Source organism: Sciurus carolinensis, chromosome 14, assembly GCF_902686445.1.
Source record: "Sciurus carolinensis chromosome 14, mSciCar1.2, whole genome shotgun sequence".
NCBI classification, from domain to species: Eukaryota; Metazoa; Chordata; class Mammalia; order Rodentia; family Sciuridae; genus Sciurus; species Sciurus carolinensis.
In genome coordinates this window covers 86,297,476-86,318,108 of record NC_062226.1, presented here as the reverse complement: position 1 = coordinate 86,318,108, position 20,633 = coordinate 86,297,476, and the positions used below count along the sequence as shown (strand labels likewise).

The 20,633-nt window shown below is 36.1% G+C and overlaps 1 protein-coding gene across 4 annotated transcripts in view; it reads right to left on the bottom strand.

Annotated features, from left to right (window-relative positions):
• Naa35 (N-alpha-acetyltransferase 35, NatC auxiliary subunit) overlaps positions 1-20,633 on the bottom strand; it is a 103,926-nt gene that overhangs the window by 57,742 nt on the left and 25,551 nt on the right. For all 4 annotated transcript variants that reach the window (XM_047525656.1, XM_047525659.1, XM_047525658.1 and 1 more), the window contains exons 7-11: positions 14,611-14,677; positions 14,485-14,528; positions 13,317-13,367; positions 12,591-12,674; positions 11,605-11,719 (exon numbers count right to left, since the gene is read on the bottom strand). In XM_047525656.1, the coding sequence (XP_047381612.1) occupies positions 11,605-11,719; positions 12,591-12,674; positions 13,317-13,367; positions 14,485-14,528; positions 14,611-14,677 (361 nt within the window). The remainder of the gene's footprint in view (positions 1-11,604; positions 11,720-12,590; positions 12,675-13,316; positions 13,368-14,484; positions 14,529-14,610; positions 14,678-20,633) is intronic.

The following is a 20,633-nucleotide window of genomic DNA, read 5'->3' as shown; positions in this document are numbered from 1 at the left end:
CCACGATCAAGTGGGTTTTATCCCAGGGATGCAAGGTTGGTTCAACATTCGGAAATCAATAAATGTCATTCACCATATCAACAGACTTAAAGTTAAGAATCACATGATTATTTCAATAGATGCAGAAAAAGCATTTGATAAAATACAGCATCCCTTCATGCTCAAAACACTAGAAAAAATTGGGGTAGTGGGAACATTCCTAAACATTATGAAGGCCATCTACGCTAAGCCCATGGCTAATATCATTCTAAATGGTGAAAAACTGAAAGCATTCCCCCTAAAAACTGGAACAAGGCAGGGATGCCCTCTTTCACCGCTTCTATTCAACATCGTCCTTGAGACTCTAGCCAGAGCAATCAGACAAACCAAAGAAATTAAAGGGATACGAATAGGAAAAGAAGAACTCAAACTATCCCTGTTCGCTGATAACATGATTATATATTTAGAGGAACCAGGAAATTCCACCAGAAAACTTTTAGAACTCATAAGTGAATTCAGTAAAGTAGCAGGTTACAAGATCAATGCTCATAAATCCAATGCATTTTTATACATAAGTGATGAATCTTCAGAAAGAGAAATTAGGAAAACTACCCCATTCACAATAGCATCGAAAAAAATAAAATACTTGGGAATCAATCTCACAAAAGAGGTGAAAGACCTCTACAATGAGAACTACAGAACACTAAAGAAAGAAATTAAAGAAAACCTTATAAGATGGAAAGATCTCCCATGTTCCTGGATAGGCAGAATCAATATCGTCAAAATGGCTATAATACCTAAAGTGCTATACAGATTCAATGCAATTCCAATTAAAATCCCAATGATGTACCTTGCAGAAATAGAGCAAGCAATTATGAAATTCATCTGGAAGAATAAAAAACCTAGAATAGCTAAAGCAATCCTTGGCAGAAAGAGTGAAGCAGGGGGTATTGCAATACCAGATCTTCAACTCTACTACAAAGCAACAGTAACAAAAACGGCATGGTATTGGTACCAAAATAGACAGGTAGATCAATGGTACAGAATAGAGGACATGGACACAAACCCAAATAAATACAATTTTCTCATACTAGACAAAGGTTCCAACAATATGCAATGGAGAAATGATAGCCTCTTCAACAAATGGTGCTGGGAAAACTGGAAAACTATATGCAATAGAATGAAATTAAACCCCTATCTCTCACCCTACACAAAACTCAACTCAAAATGGATCAAGGACCTCGGAATCAGACCAGAGACCCTGCATCTTATAGAAGAAAAAGTAGGTCCAAATCTTCAACTTGTTGGCTTAGGATCAGATTTCCTTAACAGGACTCCCATAGCACAAGAAATAAAAGCAAGAATCAACAACTGGGATAGATTCAAACTAAAAAGCTTTCTCTCAGCAAAGGAAACTATCAGAAATGTGAAGAGAGAGCCTACAGAGTGGGAGAATATCTTTGCCAACCATACCTCAGATAGAGCGCTAATTTCCAGAATCTATAAAGAACTCAAAAAACTCTACACGAAGAATACAAATAATCCAATCAACAAATGGGCTAAGGAAATGAACAGACACTTCACAGAAGAAGATGTACAAGTAATCACCAGATATATGAAAAAATGTTCAACATCCCTAGTAATAAGGGAAATGCAAATCAAAACTACCCTAAGATTTCATCTCACCCCAATTAGAATGGCGATTATCAAGAATACAAGCAACAATAGGTGTTGGCGAGGATGTGGTGAAAAAGGAACACTCATACATTGCTGGTGGGGTTGCAAATTAGTGCAGCCACTCTGGAAAGCAGTGTGGAGATTCCTCAGAAAGCTTGGAATGGAAACACCATTTGACCCAGCTATCCCACTCCTTGGCCTATACCCAAAGGACTTAAAATCAGCATACTACAGAGATACAGCCACATCAATGTTCATTGCTGCTCAATTCACCATAGCCAGATTGTAGAACCAACCTAGATGCCCTTCAGTTGATGAATGGATAAAGAAACTGTGGCATATTTATACAATGGAATATTATTCCGCAATGAAGAATGATAAAATTATGGCATTTGTAGGCAAATGGTCGAAATTGGAGAATATCATGCTAAGTGAGATAAGCCAATCTCAAAAAACTAAAGGACGAATGATCTCGCTGATAAGCGGATGAGGACATATAATGGGGGGTGGGACGGGCTAGCATTAGGTTTAGGGTTAGGTTTAGAGTTAGGCTAAGGAGAGCGGTAAGAATGAAGGAAAGAAGGACTGTGTAGAGGGAAAAGAGGGGTGGGAGGGGTGGGAGGAGTGGGGGGGAGGGGAAAAATAAACATCATTACCCTATGTAAACGTAAAAAAAAAAAAAAAAAAAAAAAAGAAACTTGGTCAATCTCAAAAATAAATAAAAATAAATTTATACCAAGAAAAAAAAAAAAAAGAGGACAGGGCAGAAGAATACCTGATGAACATTTGAACTCTTGAGTGTAGCTAGAAATAAATAGGAAAAATTAATTTACAGGGTCTGTGAACCTCATAATGTTATATATTTTTGTTTAACATGCATAGTAATTTCCTTGGCAATTCTTATCTTGATCATTCCCCTTTGGGAGAATCTAAGAACCCTAAAATATAGTCTATATGAAACTTAAAAAAAAAAAAAAAAAAAAAAAAAGATGTTGAACATTTTTTCACATATCCGTTGGCTGTAGATCTTCGGTGAAGTGTCTGTTCATTTCCTTAGCCCATTAGTTGATTTGGTTATTTGTATTCTTGGTGTAGAGTTTTTTGAGTTCTTTATGTATTCTGGAAATCAGTGCTCTATCTGAAGTATGAGTGGCAAAGATTTTCTCCCACTCTGTAGGTTCTCTCTTCGCATTGCTGATAGTTTCCTTTGCTGAGAGAAAGCTATTTAGTTTGAATCTATCCCAGTTATTGATTCTTGCTTCTATTTCTTGTGCAATGGGAGTCCTGTTAAGGAAGTCTGATCCTAAGCCAACAAGGTGAAGATTTGGACCTACTTTTTCTTCTATAAGATGCAGGGTCTCTGGTTTGATTCCAAGGTCCTTCATCCATCTTGAGTTGAGTTTTGTGCAAGGTGAGAGATAGGGGTTTAATTTCATTCTGTTGCATATGGATTTCCAGTTGTCCCAGCACCATTTGTTGAAAAGGCTATCTTTTCTCCATTGCATATTTTTGGCCCCTTTGTCTAGTATGAGAAAATTGTATTTATTTGGGTTTGTGTCCATGTCCTCTATTCTGTACCTGTCTATTTTGGTGCCAACACCATGCCATTTTTGTTACTATTGCTTTGTAGTAGAGTTGAAGGTCTGGTATTGCAATACCCTGTTTCACTCTTCCTGCTAAGGACTGCTTTAGCTATTCTGAGTTTCTTATTCTTCCAGATGAATTTCATGATTTCCTGCTCTATTTCTGTGAGGTATATCATTGGGATTTTAATTGAAATTGCATTGAATCTGTATAGCACTTTTGGTAGTATGGCCATTTTGACAATATTAATTCTGCCTATCCAGGAACATGGGAGATCTTTCCATCTTCTAAGGTTTTCTTTAATTTCTTTCTTTAGTGTTCTGTAGTTCTCATTGTAGAGGTCTTTCACCTCTTTTGTGAGATTGATTCCCAAGTATTTTATTTTTTTCGAGGCTATTGGGAATGGGGTAGTTTTCCTAACTTCTCTTTCTGAAGATTCATCACTTATGTATGAAAATACATTGGATTTGTGAGCATTGATCTTATATCCTGCTATTTTACTGAATTCACTTATGAGTTCTAAAAGTTTTCTGGTGGAATTTCCTGGTTCCTCTAAATATATAATCCTGTCATCATCAAACAGGAATAGTTTGAGTTCTTCTTTTCCTATTCGTATCCCTTTAATTTGCTTGGTCTGTCTAATTGCTCTGGCTAGAGTTTTGAGGACAATGTTGAATAGAAGTGGTGAAAGAGGGCATCCCTGCCTTGTTCCAGTTTTTAGAGGGAATGCTTTCAGTTTTTCACCATTTAGAATGATATTGGCCATGAGTTTACCATAGATTGGCTGTATAATGTTAAGGAATGTTCCCACTACCCCTATTTTTTCTAGAGTTTTGAGCATGAAGGGATGCTGTATTTTATCAAATACTTTTTCTGCATCTATCAAAAAAATAACATGATTCTTGACTTTAAGTCTATTGATATGGTGAATTACATTTACTGATTCCGGATGTTGAACCAACCTTGCATCCCTGGGATAAAACCCAATTGATCGTGGTGCATTATCTTTTTAATATATTTTTGTATGTGATTTGCTAAGATTTTGTTGAGAATTTTTGCATCAATGTTCATAAAGGATATAGGTTTGAAATTTTCTTTCCTCAATGAGTATCTGTCTGGTTTAGGTATCAGAGTGATATTGGCTTCATAGAATGAGTTTGGGAGGGTTCCCTCTTCTTCTATTTCATGAAATACTTTGAGAAATACTGGAATGAGCTCTTCTTTAAATGTTTTGTAGAACTTGGCCGAGAACCCATCTGGTCCCGTAGTTTTCTTGTTGGTAGACTTTCGATGACTTCTTCTATTTCATTACTTGAAACTGGTGTATTTAAATTGTGTATGTTCTCCTGATTCAGTTTAGGTAATTCATAGTCCTTAGAAATCTGTTGATGTCTTTGAGATTTTCTATTTTCTTTGAGTATAGATTTTCAAAATAGCTTCTAATTATGTTTTGTATTTCAATCATGTCTGTTATGATATTTCCTTGTTCATTCCGAATTTTAGAAATTTGGGTTTTCTCTCTCCTTCTCTTTGTTAGTGTGGCTAAGGGTTTATCAATTTTGTTTATTTTTTCAAAGAACCATCTATTTATTTTGTCAAATTTTTTGATTGTTTCTTTTGTTTCAATTTCATTGATTTCAGCTCTGATTTTAACTATTTTTTGTCTTCTACTACTTTTGGTGTTGCTCTGTTCTTTTTCTGGGAGTTTGAGCTGCAGTGTTAGGTCATTAAGTTTTTGGTTTTTTCTTCTTTAATTGAATGCAGTCCATGAAATAAATTTTCCTCTAAGTACTGCTTTCATAGTGTCCCAGAGATTTTGATATGATGTTTCTTTGTTCTCATTTACCTCTAAGAATTTTTTAATTTCCTTCCTAATATCTTATGTTATCCATTCATCATACAATAGCGTATTATTTAATCTCCAGGTGTTGGAGTAGTTTCTGGTTTTTACTCTAATTTATTTCTAATTTCAATCTATTTCGATCTGATAGAATACAAGGTAGTATCTCTATCTTCTTGTACTTGCTAACATTAGCTTTGCGCCATAGAACATGGTCTATTTTAGAGAAGGATCCATGTGCTGCTGAGAAGAAACTGTATCCACTCTTTGTTGGATGGTATATTCTATAAATGTCCGTTAAGTCTATATTATTGTGTTATTGAGATCTATGGTCTTTGTTCAATTTTTGTTTGGAGGATCTGTCCAGTGGTGACAGAGGTGTGTTAAAATCACCTAGTATTATTGTGTTGTAGTCTATTTGATTTCTGGAATTGAGAAGGATTTGTTTGACGTATATGGATGAGCCACTGTTTGGGGCATAGATATTTATGATTGTTATGTCTTGCTGATTTATGCTTCCCTTAAGCAGTATGAAATGTCCTTTATCCCTCCATTCTGACTAACTCTGGCTTGAAGTCCATACTATCTGATATGAGGACAGATACTCCGGCTTTTTTGCTGTGTCCATGTGCATGGTATGTTTTTTCCCATCCTTTCACCTTTAGTCTGTGGGAATCTCTTTCTATGAGTCTCTTGCAGGCAGCAAATTGTTGCATCTTTCTTTTTAATCCAATCTGCCAGTCTATGTCTTTTGATTGATGAGTTCAGGCCATTAACATTCAGGGTTATTATTGAGATATGGTTTGTTTTCCTGATCATTTGGCTCATTTTTTTTTTTTTTTTTTGACACGACTTGATTTCTCCTTTATTTGGCTGGTCCTTTAGTGTAGTTCCTCCCTTTGCTGATTTGCATCGTTGTTTTTTTATCTCTTCCTCATGGAATATTTTGCCGAGAATGTTCTGTAATGCCGGCTTTCTTTCTGTAAATTCTTTTAGCTTTTGTTTATCATGGAAGAATTTTATTTGGTCGTCAAATCTGAAGGTAAGTTTTGCTGGGTATAAGATTCTTGGATGGCATCCGTTTTCTTTCAGGGCTTGAAAAATGTTGTTCTAGGCCCTTCTACCTTTTAGGGTCTGGATTGAAAAATCTTCTGATATCCATATTGGTTTCCCCCTGAATGTAATTTGATTCTTTTCTCTCACAGCCTTTAAAATTCTGTCTTTATTTTGTATGTTAGGTATTTTCATAATAATGTGCCTTGGTGTGGGTATGTTGTAATTTTGTGTATTTGGAGTCCTATAAGCCTCTTGTACTTGATTTTCCATTTCATTCTTCAGATTTGGGAAATTTTCTGATATTATTTCATTGAATAGATTGTTCATTGCTTTGGTTTGTTTCTCTAAGCCTTGCTCAATCCTGATAATTCTTAAATTTGGCCTTTTCTTGATATCTCATAATTTTTGTAGATTCTGTTCATGATTTCTTACCATCTTCTCTGGTCAATTTTGTTTTCAAGATAAAATATTTTGTCTTCAATATCTGAGGTTCCATCTTCCAGGTGTTCTATCCTATTGGTTATGCTTTCTATGGTGTTTTTAATTTGGTTTATTGTTTCCTTCATTTCAAGGATTTCTGTTTGTTTTTTTTTTTCCAATATCTCTAACTCTTCATTGAAATGATCTTTTGTTTCCTGTATTTGCTCTTTTAACTGTCGACTGGTGCAATCATTTAATGCCTGCATTTGCTCTTTTATCTCATCATTCAATGCCTGCATTTGATCTTTCATCTCTTCGTTTGCTTCCCTGATCGTTTAAATTATGTACATTCTGAACTCCCTTTCTGACATTTCTTCTGCCACGCTGTCATTGGATTTTATTGCTATACCGTCTAGGTTTGTTTGGGACATTTTCTTCCCTTGTTTTCTCATATTGCTCAGGTATCTACCCCTCTAGTAGAGAAACTCTGAGATATTGCAGATTTCCTCTATTGACTAATATTGTCTCTGTAGATTTCCAATAACTCACCTCTTAGCCTTCAGTAGCTGAAGTCTTGGAGGAAGCTGCCCCTCTAGGGGTGGTGGCCTTCAGGTGGGGTATATTTCCTGTCAGTGGGCAAAGGCACCTCCACTTGTTGACTGATAGTTAGCCAAAAGAGGACTAGACTGCAGACTGGGGCACGTCTGATCTGTGCCTTTGTCTCTGGTTCTACTACCCTGGTGGGAAAGCCTCGCCCAACGGGAAGACTCACCAGGTGGGGAAGTTTCGCTAAGCAGCTCTCCTCTGAGCAGTTCCCTTCAGTCCAGAACTACCACCTGGACTGGGAAGCCCTCCTGTGTGATGTTTCTAGGGGTCTTCATCTACCGCCTGGGCTGGGGAGCCTGTCCCTGTGAGGGACTCCGTCTCTGAGCAGCCCTCCTCTGCTAAGTTCCCTGGGGACCGGAGCTACCACCTGGGCCTTGGACCGTCGTCACTCTGCATCGAAGCCTCTCGCTGTGTGGCCCTCCTCTGCAATGCTCCCGGTTGACTGGGGTCTCAGCCCCAGAAGAGGAGTCTCACTGGGCCACTCTACTCCATGAAGTTTCCTGCATTTTGGGACTACTGTCCCATCTGGGGAGCCTGACCAGTGGGAGAGACTCACCCGGTGGCTCTGAGTTGGTCCCAAGTCTTTCAACACTTCCTCAACTCCTGGGTCTTGTCAAAGGTCCTCTAGCCTCCTGTAGGTGTCTTAGGAAGGAACCTACCTTCCTTAGGAAGGGCCACACCCTCAGGAATAATTCAAAATGCTTGCACCAGCCTATAAAGAAGCCTCTGGCTAGCTCTGCGATGCAGGTGGGCTGGCAGGTAGGTTGGCAGACAGGCTGACTCGTCTGCCAGTTTGCTCCACAATGGCAACAGACCTTGGCAAGGTGGTCAGGCGGGGTACCTCAGTGATGGCGTCTGTGCTTGGCCTGGTGGTTGGGCGGGCTGGTTGCTGGCTGCCTAGCTCCTCAAGGCAGGAGGGTTGGGTGCCCGCCTGCTAGCTCCGTGGTACAGGCGACCTGCACCTGCCAGCTCACTCTGCGACTGCAACCACCAGTGATGGCACTGCCCCCGGTCTCATTTTTACATTTTTAGCTCTACTTTAAATTTTCATAATTTTGTTGTTCTAAACTTTTTATTTATTTTTGTTATTTCTGCTCTTATGTTTTGAATCTCAACATAATCCCTTTTTTCCTTTTATTATAGCATTATAGTCTTATTTACATAGACACATCTACATTTCTTTTAAGGTATTTTGTTTGCATGCCAGTTTTGTTCTCTTTCAAGTCAGAGATTTCCACCCTTGACTACATAATTAAGATTTGAAATTGTAGCACAAAAATATTCTACTAAAAGTTTTGTGAATACAGATAAAGCTTTCAGGCAAGCCACTTCATCAGGGGAATTGCTAATTATCAGTACATTTGGATTTAGCTACTTACAAGCTCACCCAGGGCTTGTCAGATTTCCCTAGGTTCCCTCTTAGTTGGAGGACTTGAGGCTGGCTGACCTGTTTTGGAAGTTGTGTATGTGTGTGTCTGTGTGTCTGTGTGTGTGTGTGTCTGCTTGTGCGCTGGGCATGGGAGGGGTGGGAGCAGGTCATAATTAAGTACTTAAGTCATCACATAACTCCCCTTTAATGTGCATCCCTCAACTGTCTCTCACAACCCCTCAGTCCAAAGTCCCTGTTCCTTATTTCTAAGTATAAACTTTTGGTATTCTGAGGATCAAGAATGTCACCCAGCAAAGCAAAGGAAGGAAATACGTGCTTCTAAACAGATTTTCAACCAGTTCTCTTTCACTTCACTTCTCGTCCCCATTTCCAGATGTCTTTGATATGCTGTTAATGGAGTCTTTCTGGGGATCCACAATATAAACTGAGTTACCTTTGATTTCCCTCTCAATGCAGCTAAGAATTCAGTTATTTGGATATAGCTAATTCTGTATCTGTTTATTATCTTCTAAAATTCTGTTGCTAGTGTCTCTCTCCTGTCTTTTCATTCTTAATGCCTTTTTTTTTTTTTTTAAACACATCTTGTTTTTGTGGAGTTTCAGAAGGTGAATGCAAGGGTTTAATCTACAAACTTTACTTTTTATTTCACTTCTCCTCAACTTCTGCCACCACTGCTGCTAAACTATCAACTTTAATCAGACATCTTTTAATTTAAAAAGATGTCATGATCTCTTGAAAATATTTGTATCACATTTGAAAATATACTCCGAAGTATCTACCTATTTAAGTCAACATAAATTTAAATAGATTTTTAAATTTCCATTAATTAGCACTACTGAGGATGCTTCTTACCTAAGGGTAAACTAGACCTAACCCCTTAGATAAGTATGAGAGATCATGGGAGAGAAATATATTTTGACAAGTGGTATCCACAAAGTCTTACTGAAAAAGATGATTTGAATATCATTTCACAGACATAAAAAGAAGTGTAAAATTCAAGAGAGAATAAACAAAGAGCAATATGAGCTTCCCCGCATCTTATCTTCTTCATTCTTTCAACAAAGATACAACCCGTTTCTTAATCCAGCAAGCCCTGAATAATCACACATTCTTTGCATTTCAATGCACATTTAGTATGAAAATAACTCCAAACTCTGCTTTTCCATCCATTTTCCAGAGCCATATATTTACTCTTCTAGGGGACTACTCTACGTTATTACATAAAAATAAACTATTATCCCTGTGGTACCCCACTTATTCACCTCCCAAACCACTACTGCCTTCTAAATCTCTATTAAGACATTAATATAGAGCCAACAGCAAGTATTTCAATTTTCTTTTTCTTATTTTGGCTACCAGGGATTGAAACCAGGGGTGCCTAACTACTGAGCCACATCCCTAGCCCTTTTTATTTATTTTTTAAAATTTTGAGACAGGGTCTCACTAAGTTACTTAGGGCCTCACTAAGTTGCTATGGCTGGCTTTGAATATGTGATCCTCATGCCTCAGCCTCCTGAGCCACTAGGATCACAGGCATGTACCACTACGCTGGCTACCAGAAAGTATTTCTTAGATTAAGATTGATACTGTTTTTTCTTAACATCAATGTTCCCAAGTCCTACCCATTAAGTACCTTTTCAGTGAGAAGCTAAACTGAATGCTCAGTGATCCAAGCTTTATACAGTCATTTTGTTGCTAGCTGAAATTATAAGAATTACTAGAAGATAAAATGAGTAATGTGAGACCAAAACTAATCTACATTACTGCTTTCTCATCATTCTTTTAATAATCATTAGGAAGGTATTAACTTTCTTTTGTTCTTTTCAGACTAAGGACTGAACCCAGGGTCTTAACGCCACTAATCTATAATCCAGCCCAACCTTTTCACTTTGTATGCTTTAATTTTTATTTTTTGGTACTGGAGATTGAATCTAGGACACCTCACTGCTGTGTTACACCCCCAGACCTTTCATATTTATTTTTTTAAACTTTGAGACAGGGTCTTTCTAATTACAATCCTCTCTTCTTGGTCTCCCTAGGGCCTGGGACTACAAGGAGTGCATCACTATGCCTGGATCCACAACGCTTTTGTGGCTTTATAATTAAGGGATAATCATAAAGTTAAATTAAGCAAGCTAAAACCAAGGACAGGGTTAGTATTCCCTAAATTTAAATTTTCACTTATTCATAAAATTACCTTTTATAAAACATTTAATCAAGCTAATTTTATGTAAATAACTTTCCTGAAGCTTATTTGTCAATAGACTACAAAATAAGAGAAACAATGGAGATAAGCAAATTTTTTTAAGCACAGGCAATTTTTTTTTTCAACACTGGTTTGAAATGGAGCGAAGCCATATGCTGAAGCTACTAATAATCCTACGGCAATTATCCTCAAGAATTTGCTTCATTGCAGATACAGACTGGTTAGTATGGCAAAGAACATCACTTTCCAGTAATCTGGAAGACTCTGTTGCAAATTTTACAACAAAGGTATAATATTCCTTTTATTTTAAGGCTCACTTCATAAATAAAATCTGAGTGCCAACAACATGCCAAGTATATAAAGATATACAAATAAGAAACAGTCCCTTCCTAAAAGTACTCAAAATCTCATGAAAAGATGGATAGGTTAACAATTCAAACTATAACAGAGGTATGTACAAGTAAAATGAGGCTACAGAAAGAATACCTAGCTTACTTAGTGAAATGAGTGTAGCCTGTGTAATGGAGATGATGATTTTTCAGACAAAGCAGTAAAGAGGGAAGGTGATTAAAAAAGAAGTTTCTGCTAACACCAAAGCATGAACACAAGACAGGGTACACCTGCATTGTCCAAACATTAATATAAAGGAGATGGCCAGTTCTACCAAACTCTTTTCAGGCCATAATAAACTTACTAAGAGGCAGTCTAAAACACTTTATGTAAGTCTTTGGAGGAAACATTCCAAGGTCTAGGAGTTAGTCAACTAAATGAAATTGCAGAACAAACCAAAGACTATATATTTTGGATGAAGTAGAAAAAAAAGTAAGAGCAAAAATGGACAATTACCTCCTTTTGTAGTATCATTCTGGGCCTGGATGCCATGATGCAATGAATTATGAATGGCAGAAAGAAGATCTGCTGCTTGAACCATCAATTTTTGAGCTTCTGCAACAGCACTGGTCTAGCAAACAAATCACCAAAAACATTCTTACATATTCTTTCACTGAAAGATATACATTAAATAGGAAAATCCTATAAACAAATAATGAAATTAAATACTTGCTGCAATGATATTGGTTTTCACAAATTATTCACTTAATGCAGGATACCCAGATCCTGGCAAGATAAAAAAAAATTTTTTTTTCCTCATATCTGTATCTTGGAAGATCTACTTAAAAAAAGGCAACATTTCTGGTTTGCCGTATTAATCTTATTTGTTAAAATAAAAACCAGAGATGTAGTAAACTGAAAAATGGGAAAGATCCCAACAACTCTACTATGTTATTCACCAAGATGGTGGTGGTGACAGAACCAAGAAAAACAGAATTACAGAAGTTAGGCCAATGGTAAAGGTTGGATCTCTACTCACCACTTACGAACTATTCACAAATTAATCTGTAATTGATCTGAGTTAATGCAAAAATACACAAAGAAAAAGCACTCACAATTTAGGACTTGCTTTTGATCCTATGCAAATCCAATAGTTAATTTAACTGAAGGGAAGAACAGGGCAAACTAAAATTCTCATTTTTATTCTCTCCTTTTCAATTCATAAAATATGATAATCCACAAGTGACTTAAGCTTCTATTATTTTATGTACTAAAATGTAAAATAAAATATTATTTTTATAGACACAGATATATTATGTAGTAGAATGTAAAATTCACACGACTTTAAGAAAAGCATATGGTTGGTTGGTGTAAATACACGGAATGCGGAGGGCTGTACATTTGAGATCCCGGGCACTCCAACAGAAAAGTCTCAGAACCACTCAATAAGGCATTTCATCTAAAAGTTATTAAAATAGACAAGTTACAGTAAATGTCCTTACCTCTTTTTTAGTAAAGGCTATAAGCACTGTCAGTAATACACGAGTAAATTTCACTCTGCTGAATACTGCTAAACATTGTTGGTGCTAGAAAAAAAAGAAATGACTAGAAATTAAAACTTGCAAAGCCTGTCAAAGGAATCTCATTTCAAAACTTATTATTTTTACTCCTAAATCTCAATGTTAATAACTTATTACATACACACATCTTCACTTATAGGTTTTTAAATGCCTGAAAAACAAGCTAAAGAAAACAAAATAAAATAAAATCTAATCTTTTCAAACAGATATGTTTCTATAGCAACAGGACTGGTTTTCATAAGTCAAAGGTACACATTATCTTACAAACTAATCTAATTAGCATTTTAAAAGGATGGATTTAAAAGTGCTAAAAGCAGAGTCAGAAAATCCAGGATCTCTACAAAGGTTCATTTTTTATAATGTGGAAGTTCTTGAGCTTCATCAAGTTCCTGTGCATCATCTGTAAAAGATCATTTTTTTTCTTCCTACCTCACAGGAATATTGAAGAGTTTTGAAATCATGTATTTCAAAGAGCTGTATTATCATTCTATCAATATAAATACAAGGGAAACAAAATCCCTTGCAATGTCCAACTTTTAAAGAAATACCTTAAAAAGGGCTTCCATAAATTATAACGCAGTTCATAAAACTACAACATTAAGAGGTAGACTTCTCAGATATTATCTACCAGAAAATAAGTTCAATTACTTCTAGTTCAACTTCTGGATCTCTTTCTTCTCCTTGTCGACTTCGAGTACTCTAAAATTTCAAAAGAGGTGAATTAAATACAAGCCTGGAGAAATATTAGACTATAATATACAATGTAAAGAAAGCACAAAGGTAATCTACTGGGGGAAAAAAAGCTGTGTCCAGTATTTATTTCCATCCTATTACTGTTATGTACAGAAAATTCATTTTGATACAAATTATAAAGATTATAACAAAGAATCATGTACAGAAACAGCAAAAGAAAGACAATAAAAGTAAAAGTATGTTGTACTACTTTACTTGAAATGGATCTGAGAGAACTTTCTAATACTCCAAAAGTAACCCTGCTAGAAAAAATCAGCAACCTTTACAAAACATCATAAAGTTCCATCACCTGTACTGATCTGATTTTACATTAAAAATGTAAAATGTCTTGTCAATATAATAGTTCAAGAAAATTCCAGGGCATTAGCACAGTAAGACCTAGTAGCAGATGTGGGTTCTAGTCCTGAAGCTACTACTAAGTATATGCCCTTAAATAAGAGAAATGGCTTATCTTAATTCCTTTGAGCTGTATTTTCCTCACCTAAAAGTGAGGTGTTGTATATATTTAACTACCTAATTCACTGAATAATTGTAAAAAAGGAAAAAAAAAAATAGCTACATTGTCTCTGACCAAACTAATATATGAGGATAAATCAGTATAAATTTATTTTTTTTCCCCTTCTTAATCTCTGAGGACAAATCATTAGTCTCATATCACTGAGGGTCATCAAGAAGGCTTTCAACAGAACTGCAAGGTCATCATGTACTGAGCTCACCCTACTGTGTTCAGACACTGTATCAGCTACTAAAGATACGACAGTGGAAAAGACAGTTCTGAACTTCGAGGAAGTTAAAAAAAACTCTAGCAGGGGAAAATACTATTCTTAAAATAACATATTAAAGTCTAAAACATTAGTAAAAAAATGAAAGAACTGAAAGGGTTAAATTTTCAATACTCGAAAATGATACTATTTTATCAGAAATTCCTCTGACAGTCTTCAAATTCACTACAAGCAGTACATATAAAAGAGACAGAAGTTCTACCTATGCTAGCTATTTATAATTAAAATTAACCTGACACTTAAAAGAATAACAGAGCCCTACACCAAAGAAACATATGTACCTTTACTCTTCTTTGCATGTCATCTTCCACATCTTTTAGCATGCCTAGAAAGAGAAATAATAAGTTTTAAAAGGAAAACAAATCAAAACATGAAACTTGTGAAATGATCTTTATAAATTCCTTTACCTGTAACTCGAAGATCTGTCACACTGTTAGCCATTTTAAATCCATAAGTCATTGACTGAAAATCTTCCTATATAAAAAAGGAATAATTAGGCCCTTGACTAAAGGCAAAACCTTTATATTTCTGTTACAAAATCAGTATTTAATAAGAAAACAGAAAAAGAATGTTATTCAGCTTGTCTAAATATTGCTATCATACACCCAAACTTTCCTTATAAGCATATACTTAAAATGCCACGTCCTAATGCTATCTCTACCCTCCCTTTCAATCACTTGTCACAAGGCAATTTAAATATATCTGTATTTAATAAGTTTATCTGAAAAATAAGGCTAATGCTTATGAAAATCTCACAAAACAATTTCCACTTATAAAATATTCTTGCATTCACAGATGAATAATAAATAAATAATAGTTACTGTTTGATGACAGGGTTGCAAGATTTAGACAGGATTTACTTCAAAAATTAATAAATGTCTACTTAAACCCTGTTAGGTTGCAGAGGTTAAGCCTTCTCAAATATAATTACTCAAGGGATAGCAAAATGGTATTCTATAGCCCCTGGTGAAGATAAAATGATTCACATGGATTCTCACCCCCAAATCATTTCTGAAATGATTTCACTACTAAGTCACGAGTTAAGTGATTCACTGAACTTGCTTTAAAAAAAAAAATACATCATCTACTGATTTGAGTAAGAAGTTATAAACCCTACTAAAAGAGTGTTTCTGCCAGATTATAAGCACTATAAAAATGTAGATAGAAACCTAGCATAATGGTACTACATAGATAATGCAAATAATAGGTAGTTACAGAAGTAGGACTATAGCAAAAATTTCTGGATTCTTAACAAAAGCAGTGAACAGGAAGGAAAGGAAGGAGAGGAAGGAAGGAAGGAAGGAAGGAAACCAACCAACCAACCACAATGTCCCTAGTCTTAAAGAACTCAGGGTTATTATACGACTCATGATTGGGTCTTTTTAAAATCGCATGTTAAAAAGATGTAAGCTTATCCTCTAGTGAAAACTTTATACCACATTTCTATGTGAGTATCAGAATATCCTCAAATTTTACATATTCAAAAGGAACCCTTGGCATCCACTTTTGTAGTGTTTACAACGTGAGCCTCCACTCCTCAATTTTCCACATTCCATACACATTCATCAGAAAACCCTGTAAGTTCAATTTTCATGTTCTAACCTATTTCTCACCTTCCACAGCTATCACTAGTTTAAGTTGCCATCTCTCACTCCTATAACCTCCAGACAAGTTCTGTAAGTTCTGTACCTACCACACTTATCCCTGCTATAATTTATTCACCACAAGCAGAAGTGTTATTTTGAAATACATCAAGCCATGCCACTGCCCTATTCAAAACCCTTCCACAGTTTCCTATCTCACAGTAAAATCCCATAGCCAAGCATGGTCTCTAAGGCACTGCATTCTGTGGCCCTGGTCTCCCTCTCCAAACGCACTGCCTACCACTCCTCTTACACGCACTACACTGCAGTCACACAGGCCTTCTTGTGGTTGCTCAACACACCACACGCCTTCTCAAGACTTTCATACATGCTGACCCCACCCCAAAATGATATTCTTCAAAATATTTACTAAGCCTCAGCTCTTACATATTCTAGCCGTTTTTCCAATATCAATCCCCCCTAGAGATTTTTCCCTGTGCACCCTCTCTAAAGCATTTTATAGCTCCAAGCCTGCTTTATTTTTCATCACAAGGAACTTATCACTACCTGACATCCTGTATTTGTTTACTTACACACTAATTTGTCTTAAGGAATATAAAATTCATGAGATCAGGGCTTTGTTTTATGCACTGCTTTATCGTTAAGCCTTAGAATAGTGCTTAGCACAAAGTACTTTCAGTTCAATAAATATTTGTTGAATGTATGAATGATTTCAAGGGCAGGGGTCTAAAATGCAAAAGCAGATTATCTTTCTAAGTACACCTGGCTAGCTACAAGACACAATGGGAAGTGACAGAGGTCATGGCAAACTGGAGAACATACACTTCATCTGAAGGACACCACCCACTACTTACCCTACTGCAACCACAAGCAAACAAAGGACCAATGTGGTCAGGTACCCTGATTTTTCAAGGGGGAGCGAGGAGTCTAGGGGTTTGTCTGATTTTCGGGGTTTTGGCAGTACTGGGGATTGAACCCACTCTACCACTGAGCTACATATCCATCTCTTTTTACTTTTATTTTGAGATACAGTTTCACCAAGTTGCCCAGGCTGGTCATGAACTAGCAACCACCCACCTTAGCCTTCTGAGTCACTGAATTTACAAGTGTACACCTCCATGCCTGGCTTTTGTTTTTAACTTATAAAGTTTTCTAATTTTAAAAAAACTAAGCAGGCCAACACTGTATAGATAAAACAAATAAAAATAGCCTCACAAAGTTTTACTTGTAAAATGTTAGTTTGCCAAGAATTATTAAGGAAAACTATCTTTCTGGGAGAATATCACAGGTTCCACGTAACAAATACAAGAAGAATTTACTCCCAAGTCACTGGAGGACTGAAAGCATGTGAGTCACGTGAACAGACTGCTAACATTAAAAATCACCCTAGAAGTGACATAAGGGACAAAAATCAGAGTGTACCACGGGAGACCAGACCTATCAATAGTCCAAGCGGGAGCAGATGGTGATTTGGCTTGGGATAGCAACAGTCACGAAGATGTGGAAATAAGAATGTATTTAAAAGTTAGAATATCATCGATCAAGCATCATCCTCAGGTTTTCAATCTGAACAACTGAGAAAAGATGGCACCATTTCCTGAGAGGGGGCAGATTATGTGAGGAGCAGACTTAAGGGCAGAAATGAATACAATTTTGGGTTATGTTAAGTTCCCAATTTCTCTAATCATCTAAGTGAGGACTTCAAGAAGGCACTTGCTTGAGTCTGGAAGTTGAGTAAGGAATCAGGACTAAAAATATATATTAGAACCTCCTAAATACATGGTCAGTGTTAAAAGCCACAGAATTAGAGGAAATCAACCTAGAGAGCTTTTAGAGAAGAGGAAACCCTACAGACTGAATTAGGTAGACTGTGACATGGAAAAAAATCCAAGACTATAGTATCAAGATGAAAAGAAAAGAATATTTCAAAGACTGGTCAATTAGTCTAATGATACTCACAGGTTGGAGAGGAAGAGGTAGGAACACTGGACTTAATGAGATGGATCTTTATCCATCCAACTGCATTGAAGAGATGGTACAGAATGACCACAGTGGATAAGAAACTGAAGGAGAAACTAAAATAAGCAAGTGTTAAAAGTTCATTCAAAGCAATATAAAAAGTTCATTCAAAGAGAGTTTTGTTTTTTGGGTTTTTTTTGTTTTTTTTTTTTAATGTGGAGAGCAGCAGAGAAATGGGATTGTGTCTACAAGGAACTCTGGTATATGGGTGTATATGTATGTGTGTATGTGTTTTTAAATGATATTTAAGCAAGCATATATGCTAATTAGATAAGCTAGTCATGGGAAAAACAGTAGTAATGCAAAACAAAGAAGGCTTTACTTACTGCAGTGGGCAAGTAGAGGTAAAATTCAGAACACAAGTGGAGGGACTGAGCTTACACTGTTTAAGGAATACCATCATTTAATAGGAGAAGCCAAAGAACATAGCTAAACAGACAAGTTAGCACCTGTGACAGTGACAAGACAGGTACTTCTAATAACATCTGATTGCAGATAGATTTCAATAAGGTAGGAACCAAGCTAAGGATGAAGAGGGTTGACATTGGAGGTCCAAGGGGGGAAAAAAAGTCCATTCTAGAGATTAGAGAAACGAATTCACTACAGAAGCGTAGGACAGGATCATTTCCATCTGAGATTTGCAGTCTTAAAATTAAAGTGAGAACAGACACACAGATGTGGGTTTTCTCTAGCAGCTTCTTCTGCTTGAGTATAAGCAGGGAGTAGGCAGATGGTTGGGATTTTGCCAGATAAGTGACACAAATGGGAGGGACAAGGGAAATAAGGATATCTGAGTTATTTCAGCAAAGACCATGGAAATTAGGATGTAAGGAAAATAGCAAAAGTGACAGCACACATGAATTGGAGCTCTTGGTGGAATTGAAGGATAGTGGTAATAGAAGAATCAGAGTAAATAAATCAGGAAGTAATGAGAAATGATCAAAGGATAGTATACTTGAAATCAAGATGGGGTGTGGGGCAAGCAGAATAATCGGAATGAAATCTTGTTCATGTATTTCCTCATTCTTAAACCATTTTCTGAGCACCATATAGAGATTGGTTGGGCTGGATACCACGGATACAAAGGTAAAATACAATCACTATCTTCGTAGAGAGAAGTAAGACATCTTAACATGTAAAGCCCACATTCTTTACCAGACTTTACAGTATCTTTATGATATTGTCAAGATATAATTACAGTTATCAGGCATATTTAAGTCTCTGTAAAATATTACTTTTAAACAAAGCAGCTCAACAAGGATACTTTGAGTACCATCAACAATGATAACTATAATAGTACATACCCAACACCACCAGTATGGAAAGACAATTTAAATCCACCAAAATAATAATGGGGAGTGGATAATAGGCAATTGAAACCAGGTCCTCACACATGCTCACCACTGAGCTATATCCCAAGTTTAAGTAAAAAAAAATCTTGGTTGTAGTAATAATGTCATATTCTAAATAAAGTGAATATTTTAAATGTCTAAACCTTAACAATCAAGACTGTTGAGATTTATTATTCATTTCAGGTTGGGGATTACATGTCAGTGGTAGAGCTTGCACACCTATATTTCAGATTAGACTTGAAAAATATGTAAATGTCCATTAGTAAGTGGCTCATAATTTATTTTATTTATAAAGCAATACTAATAAAAATAGCAAACATTATTAAGTGTTTATGCCAGGCACTGTTTGAATATTCTATTGTATTAACTTCATTATCCTCATAGTAATACTCTGAAGTGGGTACTATTATAAACTATTTCTTACAGATGAGGAAACTAAGACACAGAAAGGTTAATTCCCCAAAATCACAAACTTAGGAAGTGATAGAATCAGAGTACACAGTTGGTCTTACTCCCCAGAGGCTATACTTTCACTTTTATTTTGAAAAAAATTCAGATTACAAAGTTTGGAAAACATTTTTTATCAAATTTACCTTATAATACCCTGTATTTTCTCCCTGAAACCTCTGAAACTACGTTAGACTACAGTGCTCCTACTGTGATGTGATTTCTAAAAACAAATTCATTCTCCTCCATAACCACAGTATAATTCTAAAGTCAGGAAATTCATATTTCTTTGATCTTTAATTTCTTTTCTTATCTTCAACACATGACATTTTGAAATAGCATAGGCCAAAGTTATTTTGTAGTAATTCCTCCACCTGAGCTTGCCTGGTGTTTTCAAGATAAAATTCAAATTATGTTATATTTGACAAAAATACCACAGAAGTGATGCTATAACCTTCTTCCCCACCCCCACACCCTTGATACAGGAGATTGAACCCAGGGGAACTCTATGTAAGTTATATCCCAGTCCTTTTTATTTTATTTTATTTTATTTTATTTTATTTTATCTTATTTTATCTTTTATTATTTTGAGATAGGGTCTCACTAAATTGTTGAGTGTGGACTCAAATTTGCAATCCTTCTGCCTCAGCCTTCTGAGTAGCTGGGATTATAGACATGTGCCACCACACCTGGCTATAGTTGTATGCTTAGAGTGCTAGATGAGGAGATTCATGATGTAAGTGTATCCCATTATTGATTATCCTGGCCACTCGGATAAGGTGGTATCTACTGATTTCCTCCACCATAATGTTAGTGTTTTTCCTTTGTAACTAACAAGTATCTTACAGGAAGGTACTCTAAAACTAGGTTCATATTCTGTGACTCATTACACATTTGTCCAGTTTTAGCATTCTTTGACGAAATAATTATTTAAATTATTTTTTAAAATGTACTCTTTACATGATGTTCTGTAGCCAATAATAAAACTGCGGTAGATCTACCTGCATG